The sequence below is a fragment of the Mobula birostris genome, chromosome 8 (assembly GCF_030028105.1).
Source record: "Mobula birostris isolate sMobBir1 chromosome 8, sMobBir1.hap1, whole genome shotgun sequence".
Taxonomy (NCBI): Eukaryota; Metazoa; Chordata; class Chondrichthyes; order Myliobatiformes; family Myliobatidae; genus Mobula; species Mobula birostris.
This window is the reverse complement of record NC_092377.1, coordinates 110,150,779-110,167,296: the sequence shown is the minus strand read 5'-3', so window position 1 is coordinate 110,167,296 and position 16,518 is coordinate 110,150,779. Positions and strand designations below refer to the sequence as shown.

General features: G+C 43.8%; 1 protein-coding gene across 9 annotated transcripts in view; it reads right to left on the bottom strand.

Annotated features, from left to right (window-relative positions):
* LOC140201598 (uncharacterized) overlaps nt 1–16,518 on the bottom strand; it is a 119,126-nt gene that overhangs the window by 18,879 nt on the left and 83,729 nt on the right. For 7 of the 9 annotated variants that reach the window (XM_072265962.1, XM_072265963.1, XM_072265955.1 and 4 more), the window contains 3 exons: nt 15,657–15,872; nt 12,673–12,801; nt 5,329–5,520 (listed from right to left, as the gene is read on the bottom strand). In XM_072265962.1, coding sequence (XP_072122063.1) covers nt 5,329–5,520; nt 12,673–12,801; nt 15,657–15,872 — 537 coding nt within the window. The remainder of the gene's footprint in view (nt 1–5,328; nt 5,521–12,672; nt 12,802–15,656; nt 15,873–16,518) is intronic. The other 2 variants (XM_072265957.1, XM_072265961.1) reach the window with 2 other exon arrangements.

Genomic DNA, 16,518 nt, shown 5'->3' with positions numbered 1-16,518 from the left:
AGTAGCTTCTTTTCTACCATTTTGCCCTGCGCATGGTCTTAATACATTTTCTTCTCTCTACAACACTTATTGACTTGTTACCTTTCTCCAGAAATCGATTGCAGCTGCTGTCTGTGTATAACAATGTCAGCTCAATCTGCCTCATTCAGACTTATTTAGAGGTCCAGCCAGTAACAGGCCCTTCCAGCCCAATGAGCCTGTGCTGCCCAACTACACCGTATAACCAATTAACCTACTAACCAGAAAGTCTTTGGAATGTGGGAGGAAGCCAGAGCACTCGGAGAAAGCCTATGTAGTCATGGGGAGAACATACAGACAGTGACAGGAATTGAATCCTGGTCACGCTGCTGTAATGGTGTCACACTAACCACTACATTACCATGCTGCCTCTATGCTATCATGCCACTCCAGAGGTTGTGCCCTTTGGTCCTAGGCTCCCCCAACTATAGGAAACATCCTCCCCATGTCCGTTAGGCCATTCAATATGTTTCAATGAGATACCCTCTCATTCTCCTAAACTCCAGTGAGTACAGGCCCAGAGCCATCAAACACTCTTCATACATTTATCCTTTCATTCCCAGGATCATACTCATGAACCTCCTCTGCACCCTTTCCAATGTCAGCACATCTTTTCTTAGATAAGGGGCCCAAAACTGCTCATAATACTCCACGTGCAGTTTGCCCAACACCTTATAAAGCCTCAGCATTACATCCTTGTTTTTATATTCTAGTCCTCTCAAAATGAATGCTAACATTGCTTTTGCCTTCCCTACCACTGACTCAATCTGCAAGTTAACTCTTAGGGAATTCTACACAAGGCCACTTTACACCTCTGATTTCTGAGTTCTCTCCTGAATTAGAAAATAGTCTATGTCTTTATTCCTGCTACTGAATTGCATCTGCCACCCCTTTGCCGATTCTCCTGATCTGTCCTACAAACGCTCTGCTTCCTCAACACTACCTGACCCTTCACCTATCTTTGTAAATCCACAAACTTAACAACAAAGCTATCAATTTCATAATCCAAGTCATTGACACATAACATGAAAAGAAGCAATCCCAACACTGACCCCTGTGAAACATCACTAGTTGCCAGCAGCCAATCAAAAAATGTCACTTTAATCCCATTCTTTGCTTCCTTTCTATTCATGCCAGTATCATTCCTGTAATATCATGGGCTCTTATCTTGCTTAGCAGCTTCATGTGCAGGACCTTGTCAAAGACCTCTGAAAATCCAAATAAACAATGTCCACTGATAATTTTTTGTCTATCCTGCCTGTCAGTTCCTCAAGGAATTCCAACAGATTTGTCAGGCAAAATTTCCCCTTTAAAGAAACCATGCCGACTTTGGCCTAGTCTATCATGTGCATCCGAGTACTGAGAAACATTATCCTTAATAATAGACTCCAACATCATGCAAACCACTGAAGTCAGGCTAACTGGTGTATAATTTCCTTTCTTCTCACCCTCTCCCTTCTTAAACAGTGCAATTTTCCTGTCATCCAGAACTATTCCAGAATCTAGTGATTCTTGAAAGATCACAACTAATGACTCTGCAATCTTCTCAGCTACATCTTACAGAATCCTGGAGTGATCTCCATCCAGTCCAGGTGGTCATTAGCTTTCTACAAATTACCTCTCTTGGGATCAAGCACCAACATGATTTACCCAATCCACCCCCCATGACTATCATAACATTGCCCTATCTACATGCCTTTTCTCGCTCCCATTTAATTTGTACCCCACACCCTGGCTACTGTTTGGAAGCCTGTATATAAACCCATCAGGGCCTTTTTACCCCTTGCAGTTTCTTAACTCTATCCACAAGAATTCTACAACTTCTGATTCCTTGTCACCTCCTTATGTCATGGTCCGGTCCGTGAAGTCCGTATTCCAGTTCACGGTCCGGTCCATCGACCCTTGATCCAGGTTTTCCTGTCTACCCTGTTTCTGTCTTGTTGAGCTCTAATTAAGGCAGCTGATGCTTGCTGGGACTGGCTGCATAAATACCTTCAGAGACCAGGGCGTGGCTGCTGGATTATTCTTGTCTTTGCTCCTTGTATCCCTTCCTCTGCCTTCTGTTTCCTCACCTGAAGCCTTGCCGGTAACTCTTGCCTCACCTAAAGTTCTCATCTCGCCTTGCATTGCCCGAAGCCTTGCCTTGTCTTACTGGTAACTCTCACTTCGTCTCGCCTGCAGTCTTGTCCTGGAGCCACCCTGTACCTAACTCCCTTCCTGTCCCTTGCCTCTGCCCAGGTAAGCCAGGCCGTCTTGGCGTTACCTGCAGTTGGTTCTGTGCCTTCCTGTCCCTTCTTTCCATCGGGTTAGCCAGGCCGTATTGCCGTCACCTACGGTTGGTTCTGTCCCTTCCTGTTCCCTGCCTCCGTCGGTTGGTGATCCGCGCTCTGTCCAGGAGGAGCCTCTAGCCTCCGGCCTCCAGTCAAGTCTCCAGCCTCCTGCCTAGCCTGGCCTCCAGCCTCCTGCCTAGCCTCAAGCCTGAAGACTCCAGCCTCCTGCCTAGCCTCAAGCCTGAAGACTCCAGCCTCCTGCCTAGCCTCAAGCCTGAAGACTCCAGCCTCCTGCCTAGCCTCAAGCCTGAAGACTCCAGCCTCCTGCCTAGCCTCAAGCCTGAAGACTCCAGCCTCCTGCCTAGCCTCAAGCCTGAAGACTCCAGCCTCCTGCCTAGCCTCAAGCCTGAAGACTCCAGCCTCCTGCCTAGCCTCAAGCCTGAAGACTCCAGCCTCCTGCCTAGCCTCAAGCCTGAAGACTCCAGCCTCCTGCCTAGCCTCAAGCCTGAAGACTCCAGCCTCCTGCCTAGCCTCAAGCCTGAAGACTCCAGCCTCCTGCCTAGCCTCAAGCCTGAAGACTCCAGCCTCCTGCCTAGCCTCAAGCCTGAAGACTCCAGCCTCCTGCCTAGCCTCAAGCCTGAAGACTCCAGCCTCCTGCCTAGCCTCAAGCCTGAAGACTCCAGCCTCCTGCCTAGCCTCAAGCCTCACCTCGGGTCTCTAGTCTCTAGCCTCAAGCCTCAAGTCTCCAGCCTCCTGCTTCCTGCCAAGCCTCGCCTCAAATCTCCAAGACTCCAGCCTCGTCCTGCCTGCCAGCCAGGCCTCATCCTTGCCTAGTTCTGGGGTCCGAGCCAGAGGCAAGACCCAGGTACTGGGTCCTTGTCCAGTCTCTGGCTCGGAGTCTAAGCCCGGGCTCCTAGCTCTCTTGTGCAGTCCTGTTCCAGGTTCCCGGTTTTCATGTCCATGTCCTTGCCCTCACCCTGTATCCTAGTCCTGTCCCTAGTACTTCAGTGTCTGTGTCTTGCACTTGGGTCCGTTCCTAGCCACCTCCGTGTGACACCTTTCTAAGCCACTGAGTCCATACCGACCATCAAGCACCCAATGCTACTTCAGCCAATTTAATTCTCCCCACATTCCAGTCAACTGAAACTTTCCTCTGTCACGGTCCTGATCGGTTAGAAACATAGAAAATAGGTGCAGGAGTAGGCCATTCGGCCCCTCGAGCCTGCACCACCATTTATTATGATCATGGCTGATCATCCAACTCAGAACACCGCCCCAGCCTTCCCTCCATACCCCCTGACCCCCGTAGCCACAAGGGCCATACCAGGTTATTGCCTGGTCCCTCTAAATTTACTTTGTGTCACAATCAGGACCGTTGACTCTTTGTTTTCCTTAATTCATTGTTTCCCCGTGTTTCTTGGGCTCTTGAGTCTCAGCTGAACGAGCAGTATTTAGTGTCGGGTTTACAGCTACTCGGCGCTAGATGGTCATCGGACATCACCGAAGCAACGGCAAGCAAGTCACCCTGCCGGAACAAGCCAAGTTACATCGCCAGAGCCAGCCTGTTAAGTTACCACACCTGATCGAGCCACTAAGCTACCTCGCCAGAGCGGGTCCATCAAGTTAACCTGCCGGAGTGAGACTAGAGCTGCTGCCTGTAGTTCCTGGGCCATGTCAAGGGCTTGCCACTACTTGGAGCCATTTTGTGTCAAGGTATGAACTGTGGTACCGTCTCTTCATATCTTCGTCTCCGCTGAGTAAGTCCGGCCGTTTGCTGCTATCCTGAGTGGGGAACTGTCTCTTCGTGTTTTCAACTGAGTTGGGGAATCCTGTCTCTGTATTCTGCATCCTGTGTTTAAAAGAAGAGTCCCGCCTCTATGTCCAGTGTCCAAGGAGGAGCCCCGGCAAAGAAAAGTCCAGGCTCTGATGTTCCAAATTCCAAGTCCAGGCTCTGATGTTCCGAGTTCCAAGTCCAAGTCCAAGTCTGAGTCTAGCCACGCTTATTTCTGCTACTGTTTTGCTCACTCCTTGATCTCCCTCCTAACGATTCTTGCTTCCCTGCTTTCCTAGTAACAAGTAATAAACTCTATTTATTGATAATGCTACAAAACCTGTTTGTGTCTTGCATTTGGGTCCACCCATGCTCCGCACTTGTGACATCCTCATCACTACACGCTAGGGGAAAACTTACAGTGACCTAACCTGCCAATCTGAAAGCTTTTGAGGTGTGGGAAGAAACTGGAACACGCATTTCAAAAAAATCTTCATTGATTCTTCAGATAAGCTGAAATTATAGAAATCAATGTGGTCCAAAATTACATGCTAAAACCAGGCTTTCCTTATCAGCCTGTGCCTTTTAACTTATCACCTTTTCACCTATATAACCTCCAAGATCTTTCTTCCTGTTAATTGTAGCAAGCAACCAATACAAGTACATTGCTTTATAAGAGAGTTATAATAATTCTAGCCTGTAATTTAAGATGAATCTAACCTGCCTCCGTTCTAATAGAAGTGAAAAGAGAGCTGGGCACTAACCCACTTCCTGCCAGGTATTGTAATTCTATTAATTATTTCAATGTGGACTTGTGACTCAGATTTTAAGAGCACTTTAAATTAAGGAGTGTGTCTGAATTTGTCAGGTGTTTGATGCCAAAATGGCTGTTGTTCCCTAAGTATGTTATCAACTAGCATATAAAAATTCCTGCAGTGTCTTCGCTCTCAGTATTCAATAGCAACTATTCAGCTCTCCATTACAATTCACCCATTTGTGCTTCCCTCATACACAAGCTCTTACCATCATCTTTTTATCTTCATAACTTACTCTGATCACTTGTTACCTTATTCACTATCCACTGTACTTCCTAACCCCTCAACTATCTAGTCCTCCATCCGCACCTTCTGGTCAACTATCCTTGATCTCCTGATCTTCAATGCTTTTCTAATTCAGTTGTGTATTTCACTTCTGCAATCCTCCAAATTACTCTGAAACCACTTCCCAATTCACAAACACCATTAACATCGATTTCTGTGGCAAACGCACCATGTTTACCTCATTAAAAAGCACACTGGGTGGTTTTGAAAGTGCTTGATCAGTTGTTGGTCTCTCCTGGAGGGGCGTCTTCCATCCAGTTGGCGTTGCACTTCTGCTTCTTAAACGGATAGGAGGCCTGCCTTGGATTTCTTGCATTTGTCTTTTCTGAATTTCAGCCCTTTTCACCATACTTTCTGAAATCTACGATACATGCAACCTATGTTCAGTTCCTTATCAAAGAAACAGCAATTTTCACTTGACCTTAGTTGTGTTTATTATCTATTTCAGACAATCCCATTGTAGAAAAGATGGCGCTGAGCTGTGGTGTCCATTGAAGGCACACCTCAGGCTTAATTATTTTTAATAATTTTTTAAAGATTTTATTAGATTCATAGGGATGCTTTATTTATTTATGTACTTATGTAGATCCACAGCCTGGATCAGGCCCTTCCGGCCCAACGAGCTGCACCACCCAGCAACCCACCGATTAAACACCAGCGTAATCACAGCAGTATTTATGATGACCAATTAACCTACTAACATGTATGCTTTAGGAATGTGGTCGGAAACTGGAGCATCTGGAGGAAACCCACGCGCTCATGGGAAGGACATACCAACTTGTCACAGAAGGCTTGGAATTGAACTCCAAACTCTGATGCTGACCGCTACACTATTTGGGGACAGAGAAAGGTGCTAAGAGCAGTGGCATATCTAAGGTATGGCACGTGCCCTGGGCACCAGTTGAAGGGGGGCGCCACTGAGCAGTTTCTACTAAAGTCAGACAAGCCATCCTCAGATAGTGAAAAAAGAATTTTCTTCAGATATATGATCTGTCTTTGGTTATCATGGGTGAGAAGCACTGGGATGGCCTTATTTCAGAGCATTGTGTAGGAAGACGATGAAATGTTTCTTCACTAAGAAGAAGGAAAGTGGAGCTGAAGGATGGAAGAGATGAAAGTTGGAGGTGGAGGAAGCCAAGAAGTCGAGCAAGTTCTTCATGCCCTTTTTTGAAAAGCCCAGAACAAGTAGTTCGACATGTTCCATGGAGTCGCCTGCACCTGCTACAAGTTTGTTCGAATCCGAAGGTGGATCGAGTACAAATGCGTCACAAGCCGAGGAGGAGGTCAAGTCAGATAAATCAGAGTATGACGAGATTAAGAGTGAGGCTGCCACAGAGAACATGGACATGACAGGAGGGGAAGGCAATGGTGGTGGTGGTGGTGATGTTGAGTTTATTGACGAGATTTTACCTGACGAGATTGAACCTGACGACACTGAACCTGGTGAACTGGATGGTGTCAAAGAGCCTCAAACAGTCATACCAGAAGTGATTGAACAGCATGACATTGGACTTCTGAAGTTCGACAAGGATACTGGAAAAGCAATTCTGCCTGATGTGTTGAGAACAGAAATAATAAAGCTGGGTTCTAAATATTTCCAGAACAGTGAGGGGCCTTTCCTACCAACAAATAACCGCTCAAGAACAAAACTTGGTTCAAGAGGAAATTGGGAAATGGTCGTGCTGAGGAAGTGACTCACTCATGGCTGGTCTATTCCCCTTCTAAAAAGTCTACATTTTGTATCTGTTGTCTTCTCTATTCCCGGTCAGACCATCAATCCTCATTGGAGCAGGAAAGTGGATTCAACCAGTGGAAAGCACCTGAAAGGATTTGTGTTCATGAAAATGCCTAGAATCATCGGGAATGCTTCACACAGTGCAAAGAAATGGAAAGAAATTTAGCTGAAACAGAGGAGTTATTGACGCGGTATTTCAGTCACAGATTGAGAAGGAAAAGCAGAAGTGGCATTATATCTTGACAAGAATCCTTCGCTGCATAAAATTCCTTGTGACTCAGAACCTGACTTTGCGAGGACACAGAGAGTCACTTCAGCCAGATGATGACTCCAATGTGGGAAATTTCCTTGGCTTACTGAAAATACTGGCCACCTTTGACCCTGTCATAAAAGAACATCTCACTCATTTGGAAAGTCATCCTGGAGCCACGTCTTATCTTTCACCGGGTGTCCAGAACGAATTCATCCACATGATGGCATCCACTGTTCGCCAGAGTTTACTGAGAAGCATTTGTAAAGCCAAGTACTATGGTCTCATGTTCGACCCAACTCCTGATCAGGCACCGTGAGCAGATGTCAGAAGTAGTGAGGTATGTGGCAGTTGATTTTGAGAGGAAAACAGTCCATGTTAGAGAGTCCTTCCTTGGTTTTATCCAGATAAGCCAGAAGGATGCTGAGAGCTTAGTTGAAGACACCTTGAAACAGCTAGAGAAGGACAAAATGGAGCTACAAGATTGTCGGTCACAGTGCTATAACAACGCTGCTGTGATGGCTGGACACAGAAGTGGTGTTCATCAAAGAATAAGTGAGAAAAACAACCTGGCAGTGTTTGTGAATTGCAACAATCACTCACTCAACTTGGTGGGTGGACATGCAGCCAAGCAGGATACAATGATGGTCACGCTTTTTGGAACCATTGAAGCTCTCTACGTGTTTTTCTCTCGTTCAACACAGCGCTGGGAAAAACTCAAAAACGCCTTGCCTGTGGTTGTTAAGTCGGAGTCCGAAACCAGGTGGAGTGCAAGGACAGAAGCAGTGAAGCCCATCAACAAGTACCTTGAAGAGATACTTCAAGTTCTCCAAGATATGATAGACAATGAAAACGAGACCAGTGAAACAAAAAGTGATGCAAGGCAGCTGTACAGCCGCATGTTGAGTTGCAATTTTCTGATCTTGCTAGGATTTTGGAACAAAGTACTCATTCACATTGACCGTATTCAAAAGAGGCTACAGGATCCTAGCATGAACTTCCATGATGCTGCCCTGGATTTGAAAGCCCTCTGAGATCATTTTTATGATAAAAGAGAAGTGTTGGTCAGTGAGTCACTCGAAGAAGGAGTCGGTCTCTGTCAAGAATGGAATATTGAAGTTGAAAGACGTCAGAGACGAAAGAAATGAATGGCTGATGAGAACTTGAGAGACGCTGGGTTAACAGCTAAGGAGGAAATGGAAAGAGTCATGAAGGGAACACTCGACCGTCTTCACAGAGAAATGGACGAAAGGTTCGCTCATTTGCACGACACTGACGCCAAGTTTGGGTTCCTTCTCAATGTTGAGGGTCTGTGTTATGGTGTCGACAGTAACAACCTAAAGAGAAGTGAGAACATTTTTGGGCGAATTGTACAGCTCTGATGCTGATGGACAGCAGCTACATGAAGAAATTTTGGATTGCAGAATGTTGCTAATCAAGGCGGGTCCACATGAAAATATCAAGAGCTGAAGAACTTCTTGAATTTATTGTTCAGTATGGAGATGAGAACGTCTTCCCCAGTCTTCACATTGCTATTCAGATAATGCTAACCATCGCAGTTTCCATCGCCAGCTGTGAGAGATCATTCAGCAAGTTAAAACTAATACTTTCGTATTTGAGAGCTTCCAGGGGTCAAGGCAGACTCTGTGATCTTGCTCTGCTGAGTGGAGAAAGAGAAGAAACTGAAAAAACTGACTTTGATCACATCATAGACCAATTCGCATCAGTGAAAGCAAGGAAGGTGCAGTTATAATTTTCATGTAGTGCCATAATTTGTTAATTAAAAGATTAACAAGCTTGACTTTTATTTTTGAGCTGATATTATGGTAAAGTTATCTAAAAGATGGGTGTCAGATGTTTGGACAGGGGCACAGTTTCAGTGCTTGCCACAGGCGTTATTTCCGCAGATACGCTCCTGGCTAAGAGTCAGGTTAGGGTTTAGGGACAGAGAAATGTGGGGGAATTGGAGGGATAGGCTGGAGTCTAAGCCTGCACTCTATGTTTGAAAGCCAACAGCACAGGCATGGTTGAATGTTGTGGCCGGCAGACTGTTGAGAATGGTCGGGGGTCCATCATTGGCAACACTGGAGCTTGCAGCTTTGTTTTTGTGGTCTCATCTCCAGCAAGTGCGTCTTCGAGGTCTGGAAGTCGGGCCCTCATCCAGGGTTCTCATTCCCTGTCATCTCCAAGTCCTGGGTCATTGCAAAAAGATCAAAGCCCAAAGGTAAGTTGGAAGTCCAGATCGAAGCCCAAGGGTCGATCGGAAGTTTGGAAGATGAGGCCCAGTGAACACTGAAGGAATGAGGCCAAACAAGCTGGCCTGTCCTGGGGTTAGAGGACTGTGTATGTACGTGTGTGTGTGTGGGTGGATGGGTGGAGAGGAGGAAGGACAGAGCTTGCTTCACTGTTGTTGCTTTGTTGCTTGTTACATTCTGCTTTGTTGTGTCCTGCCCCAACACATCCTTCAGCTACGTTGGTTATTTACACAAATGACGCATCTCACTGTATGGTTTCAATATACATGTGATAAATAAATCTTAAGCATTGAGTCCTGAAAGTAGCTGCCCTGGCTAGTAGGGTGGTGAAGAGGGCATATGGCACATTTGTCTTGATTAGTTAAGGTATTGAGTTTGAGAGTCAGGAAGTTATATTGCAGATTTATAAAGCTCTGGTTAGACTGTGTCTGGAATATTGTATGCAATTCTTGGCCACATCATTATAGGAAGGATATGGAGGCTTTGGAGAGGGTGCAGAAAAGGTTCACCAGGATGCTCCCTGGATTAAAGAGCATGTACAATACGGAGAAATTGGACAAACTTGGTTTGTTTTCTGTAGCAGCTGAGGGATACCTGATAGAAGTTTATTAAATTACGAGAGGCACAGATAATCGGTATCGTTTATCCCCTGGGTCGAACTATCTAATATCAAAGGATATCTATTTAGAGTGAGAGGGGATAAGTTCAAGGGGGATGTTCAGGGCAGAGTTTTTTTTACACACAGCGTTGTGGGTGCCTGGAATGTGCTGCCGGAGGTGTAGGCAAATATGGTAGAGATATTTAAAAAACTCTTATATAAGTATGAATGGAGGGATATAGAAATTGTGTAGTCACAGAGTCATAGAGTAATACAGCACACATGTAGGCCCCTTTCCAATGAGTCCATGCTAATCATAACTCTCCCCCCTACCTCTCGCTGGACCCTATTTCCTGCATTCGACCTATATCCCTCTGTGCCCTGAGCCACCATATTTTCAAATGTTTTGTAAACGATACTATTGAACCTGTCTCTGGCAGTTTGGCCCATTCTCACCACCTTTGTGTGAAGAACTTCTTAGATCTTTCCCCTCTCACTCTAAATCCTTGTCCTTGTTACTTACCCCATAATGGGTTAAAGAACCAGCTGAAATGGAACACACTTGGAGTCTGTTTTTGCTGTTTTTATTAGTAACTAGCAATACAGTAATATAAATCTAGATAAATCCAACAGGTTAGCAGAGTTTATGCATATATAGGAGTGGAAATATAAACCCAAACTTCAAGCTTAGGTGGTAACTGATACAGTCTTACAGGTAAACAAAGTCAGTTCAGTTCATGTTATTGAGTTGAGTAGAATTGAGGGGAGAGAGAGAGAGAGAGAGAGAGAGATTTGTTGTCCATGTAAGCTGATACCATCGATTCTTCCCATTGTCCTCTGAAACTTCCAAGTCAAACTTGACCAATTTAAGAGTGCAGTCTTCAAGTGATAATCTACCAATCCAGGCAAGGGTTAGACACACTGGTAGACTCCACAGGGTCACTCTTTCACGCACTAATAATCATAGATCGATTCCTCCTAATCGATTCTCAGTCCCACACTCATGGGCACCTGAAAGGCAGTGATAATTTCACCACACCTTAGTACGTTTGCGTGTCCTTCTGCATCCTTTAAAGTCACTGAATGTGACCACACCAAAGGGTACCGTCTTCAGTGGTAAAGCTATCAACCCAGACAAGGGTTGGGCACACTGATAACTTCCCACTGGTCACCCCTTTACACACTGCGAGAACCACTGATCGATTCCGATTGATCCACAAAAACCCACCCTTCTGTGGGCACAACAAAGGTCATCCAGTGTCCAAAACCATGTGTGTGTAACAACCAGCTGACTTTGTATTTATCTCTACATGCTGAACACCAGCTGTCCATCACATAACACCGCCCTTGGTTACCATGCTGACTCGTGAGCTGTTCGTTTCTCTCTCTCTCTCTCTCTCTCTCTCTCTCTCTCTCTCTCTCTCTCTCTCTCTCTCTCTCTCTCTCTCTCTCTCTCTCTCTCTCTCTCTCTCTCTCTCTCTCTCTCTCTCTCTCTCTCTCTCTCTCTCTCTCTCTCTCTCTCTCTCTCTCTCTCTCTCTCTCTCTCTCTCACTCTCTCACTCTCTCACTCTCTCACTCTGTGTGTAGGAACTCAGAAGCTGGCAGTGTCCTTGCATAAATCCCAAACAAACTGTGAGCAATCTTTGCCTCTCTCTCTCTCTCTCTCTCTCTCTGTAACAAGCTGTTTGTGCTGTACAGCTGCACATTCTCTCTCTCTTGCTCTCTCTTTTTAAAGGCACAGTCCATAATGAATAACTCAGGATATTGTCACACCCTCTAGTTTTGGACTCCACTGAGGGGCAGAAGGGAGGCATATCATTTTGTGTATGAGGTGTTGTTCTTCAAGTTTGTGGCAGTGGAGGAAGCCGAGGCCAGACAGATTGTTGTGGCTATGGGAAAGGGAAGATGAAATCACATGCAATGGGAAGCTTAAGATGGCCATTTGGGTCAGAGCGCAGGTGTTCCACAAAATGCTTGTTTGGTCTACACTTTCGCTAATGTAGAGAAGGGCACATTATGAGCACAAAGTGCAATAGACCAGGTTGGTGGAGGTACAGGTGACTCTATACCATGCCTGGTGGAGAATTTAGGTGTTTGATGTTGCAGTGTTCAGCTAGCTTGGCAATTAGCTTGCAGATATTTCATCAGCAGTCGAGATAACATCCTCAGTGTGTGGTTGTTGGTGTTTCTCTCTGGGAGTGCTCACGTTTATATAACTCCCCCCATTCACTTGCCTCGGTCCAGAGATGCTACCCCTTCAATTAGCCTTTGAATTCTATTGGCTCCTGTTGCTTTGGGTCTTAGGGATTCATAGATGGAGTCAATTTCAATGTTTGTTTACGGAGTTATCAGAAGAGAACCACGCTTCTAAAGATTCTTATGCCTGCTTCCTGCAACCACCATGGTGTCCCAGTTAAAGCGGTTTCCTTCTTGGTGTCCTTTTTTAATAATTAAAATTATTTGATAATTTATTTGTGGTAATGGTAGTTTATGTATTATGTAGTGAGTCGTGCCCATTGGTCTGGAGGAATATTGTTTAGTTTGGTGGTATACATGTGTACAGCTGAATGACCATAAACTTGAATTGTTACATTATGAACTTGAGTAATGCACTGTTTTGGATTCTCCACTGAGTAAGTAAAAATTAGTGGGACCAGAAAAGAAATGCATAGTACCTTCGGTTCAGTGTTCACTGGGGTCTGACTCCTTTCGAGAGGCACTCTTCTTCCATTTGGAGTTGAACTACGGCTTCTATGGCTCCACTGAGCTGTTTGTGATGTACTTCTGATCATGGCATTGAACACCTGAATGTTATGGAAGGTGATTTATTACAATAAAATGTATTTCACCATTAAACATTGCTTAAAGCACAAGTCACTCATTTAATTAGTGGTTTCTATATGGAAATTTGCTGGAAAGATTCAGGAAATTAGGTCGAGGAGTGGTTATCGTCTGAAATTAGGCCCGGTAGAGGAGGCAATGGGACCGGCAGGATTGCTGTTATATAGTGTTGGTATGAACTTCAATGATCAACTAGCTGATTGCTGTGTTGCATTCACTTTGTGGTTCTGTGGCAACATCAATCTCAGTCTTAATTAAATGCTATAAATATCCTTAAATCTATCAAAATTCATATAGTGGAATTAATAATAAAATTGAATATTCCACCTAATTCTGTGGTTATTTGCAAATAACAAATAGACTGAAAATAACTTTTACAAGGAAGCAAAACTTGACGGATGAATGTTAGACCAGTTTATACTGAAAAAGATGTCAATATGGAGGACTGAACACTGTATTGGCTGTTAGCTCACCATGGTTGGCTGTCGGTGACTAGTGGTGTTCTGCAGGGGCAGTGTAGGGACTGCTGCTTTTCATCTTATATGTCAATGATTTGGATGACAGAATTTGCAGCTTTGTGGCCAAGCTTGTGGACAATACAAAGATAGCTGATGGGGCAGGTAGTGCTGAGGAAGCAAGGGATCTACAAAAGGACTCAGATAAATTAAGAGAATGGGCAAACAGGTATCAGATGGAATATAGTGCATGGTCATGCTCTTTGGTAGAAGGAATAAAAGTATAGACTTTTTTAAAATGGAGATTACATTCAGAACTCAGAAGTGCAAAGTATTGGCAGTATTCACGCAAGTTTCCCTAAAGGTTAACTTGCAGATTGAGCCGGTGTAAGGAAGGCAAATGCAATGTTCAAGAGAACTAGAATATAAGAGCAATGATGTAATGCTGAGGCTTTATAAGGCATTGGTCAGACTGCACTTGGAGTATTGTGAGCAGTTTGGGTCCCCTATCTAAGAAAGGATGTGCTGACTTTGGAAAGGGTCAAGAATATGTTCAAAAGGTGATCCCAAGCGTAAAATTATTAATGTATGAGGAGCATTTGATGGCTCTGGGCCTGTACTCACTGGACTTTAGAAAAACGAGGGGAGATCTCATTGAAACCTATCAAATATTGAAAGGCCTAAGTTGAGAGGTTGCTTTCTACAGTACGGGCGTGTACAACTGAAAGGCAGCCTCAGAATAGAAGGATGTCCCTTTAGAAGGGTGAACTTCTTCAGCCAGAAGGTGGTGAATTGGTGGAATTCGTTGCCACCGATTGCAGCCCAATGAACCGTACTGCCCAGCAACCTAACTACTTAACCCTAGCCTAATGACAGGACGAGATCAGGTAACAGATCTCTCGTTAGTTGAGCATTTCAGAGACAGTGACCACAACTCCCTGACCTTTATAATAGCCTTGGAGAAAGATAGGAGAAGACGGTATTGGGAAAGTATTTAATTGGAGGAGGGCAGATAATGATGCTATTAGGCAGGAACCTGGGAGCATAACTTGGGAACAAACGTACTCAGGGAAATGCACAACAGACGTGCCGAGGTTGTTGAGGGAGCACTTGCATTGGGGTTCTGAATAGGTTTGTCCCACCAAGGCAGGACAAGAATGGTAGGGTGAAGGAACCATAGATGACAAGAGATGGAGGACATCTTTTCATAAGCAAGAAAGAAGTTTACTTAAGATTTGAGAAGCATGGATCAGACAGCGCTAGAGAGAATTACAAGTAGCCTGGGAAGAGCTGAAGAATGGACTTAGGAGAGCTAGAAAGAGCGTTGGCAAGTAAGGTTAAGGAAAACTCCAAGGCATTCTACAGATATGTGAAGAATAGGAGGTTGACTAGAGTGAGGCTAGGACCAGTCATGAATAGAATAGGAAATGTATGCCTCGAGTTGGAGGAGGTAGGAGAGGACCTTAATATATACTTTGCTTAAGTACTTACCAGTGAGGGGGACCTTGACATTTGTGAGGACAATGTAAACTAGGTTGATATGAGGCATATGGATGATAGAAAAATGGTCGACTATGTAAGAGGGAAGGGTGAGATTGACCTTAGGGTAGGATAAAATGTTGGCATAACATTGAGGGCTGAATGGCTTGTACTGTGTACATGTTCTATATTCTATGTAAATGACCCATTCATTCATAGAAAATTCATTTTTTATTGTACTACACTAAAAAACACATGCTGTGCATTTGAACTTCCTGTCAAAAATATTTTCACTTTGGGAATCCAAAATACAGGATTAAACATATGAAGAGGTCAGTAATTAACACCGTTCCTCTGAGAATGATTAGATAATGGAGCTTGTTAACATATGGAGTAGCTAAGGAGTACTGTAGAAACACAACTGCGGAAAGCTTGGACATGAAGGAGAAGTCATTACAGGGTGAAAGAATGTAAAAGACTCCTATATCAGAATATAGATAGATGTATTCATTTGGCTTTGTTGACCTGCTTTTGAGCAATTCCTTATAATCAGACTGAAAGTTCTTCTTATGTCATAAGACCAGATATTCTGGTTATTAATGTATTAATTTTATATTTTATTGGGCCTTGGTGCATGATTTAATGGTGGAGCAGACTCAGTGGTCTGAATGGCCAAATTCTGCTCCTCTGTATTATGATCTGCATTGTACCTTACATTATACCACTGATATACATCATTGGTGATAATATCATGAAGCTGAGGGAAGTATTATATAAGTATAAATTCTGTTCTCTCTTTAACTAAAATTAATTATGGTGAATACTTGAAATTATAGTGTAACCTGCAACTTGTTAACATGGTCCAAATTGAGCAGATCTCATACCGGTGTTTCAGACTTGCTGCTGGTAAGGATGGCCGGCTCATTTCTGATCACAGGCTCCAGCTGATGGCATTCTACTGCCTTTAACTCATCCCGTAGTTCGAAGTTTTCTTTGGTCAACGTGTCAATCTGACTCCGAAGGTAATTGTGTGCAAAAGACCACCTTGATTCATTTCTTTTTAATTCTTCCTGCAACTGACCAACCTGCTTCTTCAAGAGCTAATGACAGCCAAGAAGAAAATAATAGACTGCATGAACAACAAGGACCTTCAGAACAATGAAGCAAACATTGTACAATCTGAATTTTGATATTTCATGTAGATTTGTCTCTAGTCAAATCCACACAAAGCTTATCACTGCTAAATGCAATCATTTAATTCAGTGAAAATGCCTGCACAGACTTGAGTACAACAAACAATTTCACAACAAAGGAACAACAAATTTCATGACATATGCCAGTGATATGAAACCTGATTCTGATTCTGTAAGAATAAAAGAAATCTGAAAAAATGGTTTAAAACAACAAGAAATTGAATTTACTTTCACTGCTTCACACAAGCAGAAGAGCATCATTGTATCTTCATGAAAGCTGTCCTATCAATGGTTCAATTTCATATCAGAGAATGTATATTATATACAACCTGAAATTCTTACTCTTTGCAGACATCCACAAAACAGGAAAAAACCCCAAAAACTGAATGCCAGAAACTCCAGAGACATTGTTTATGAAATGTTCATTGACAAAAGAAAGCCTCATAGAAAATGAACTACATTTGTTTAAAGAAAATTGGACCTAGAAACCCCTTGGCATTATTCTACTGACATTGAAACAAATTTGCATGCCTCTCTAACATTGTTTGAAAAA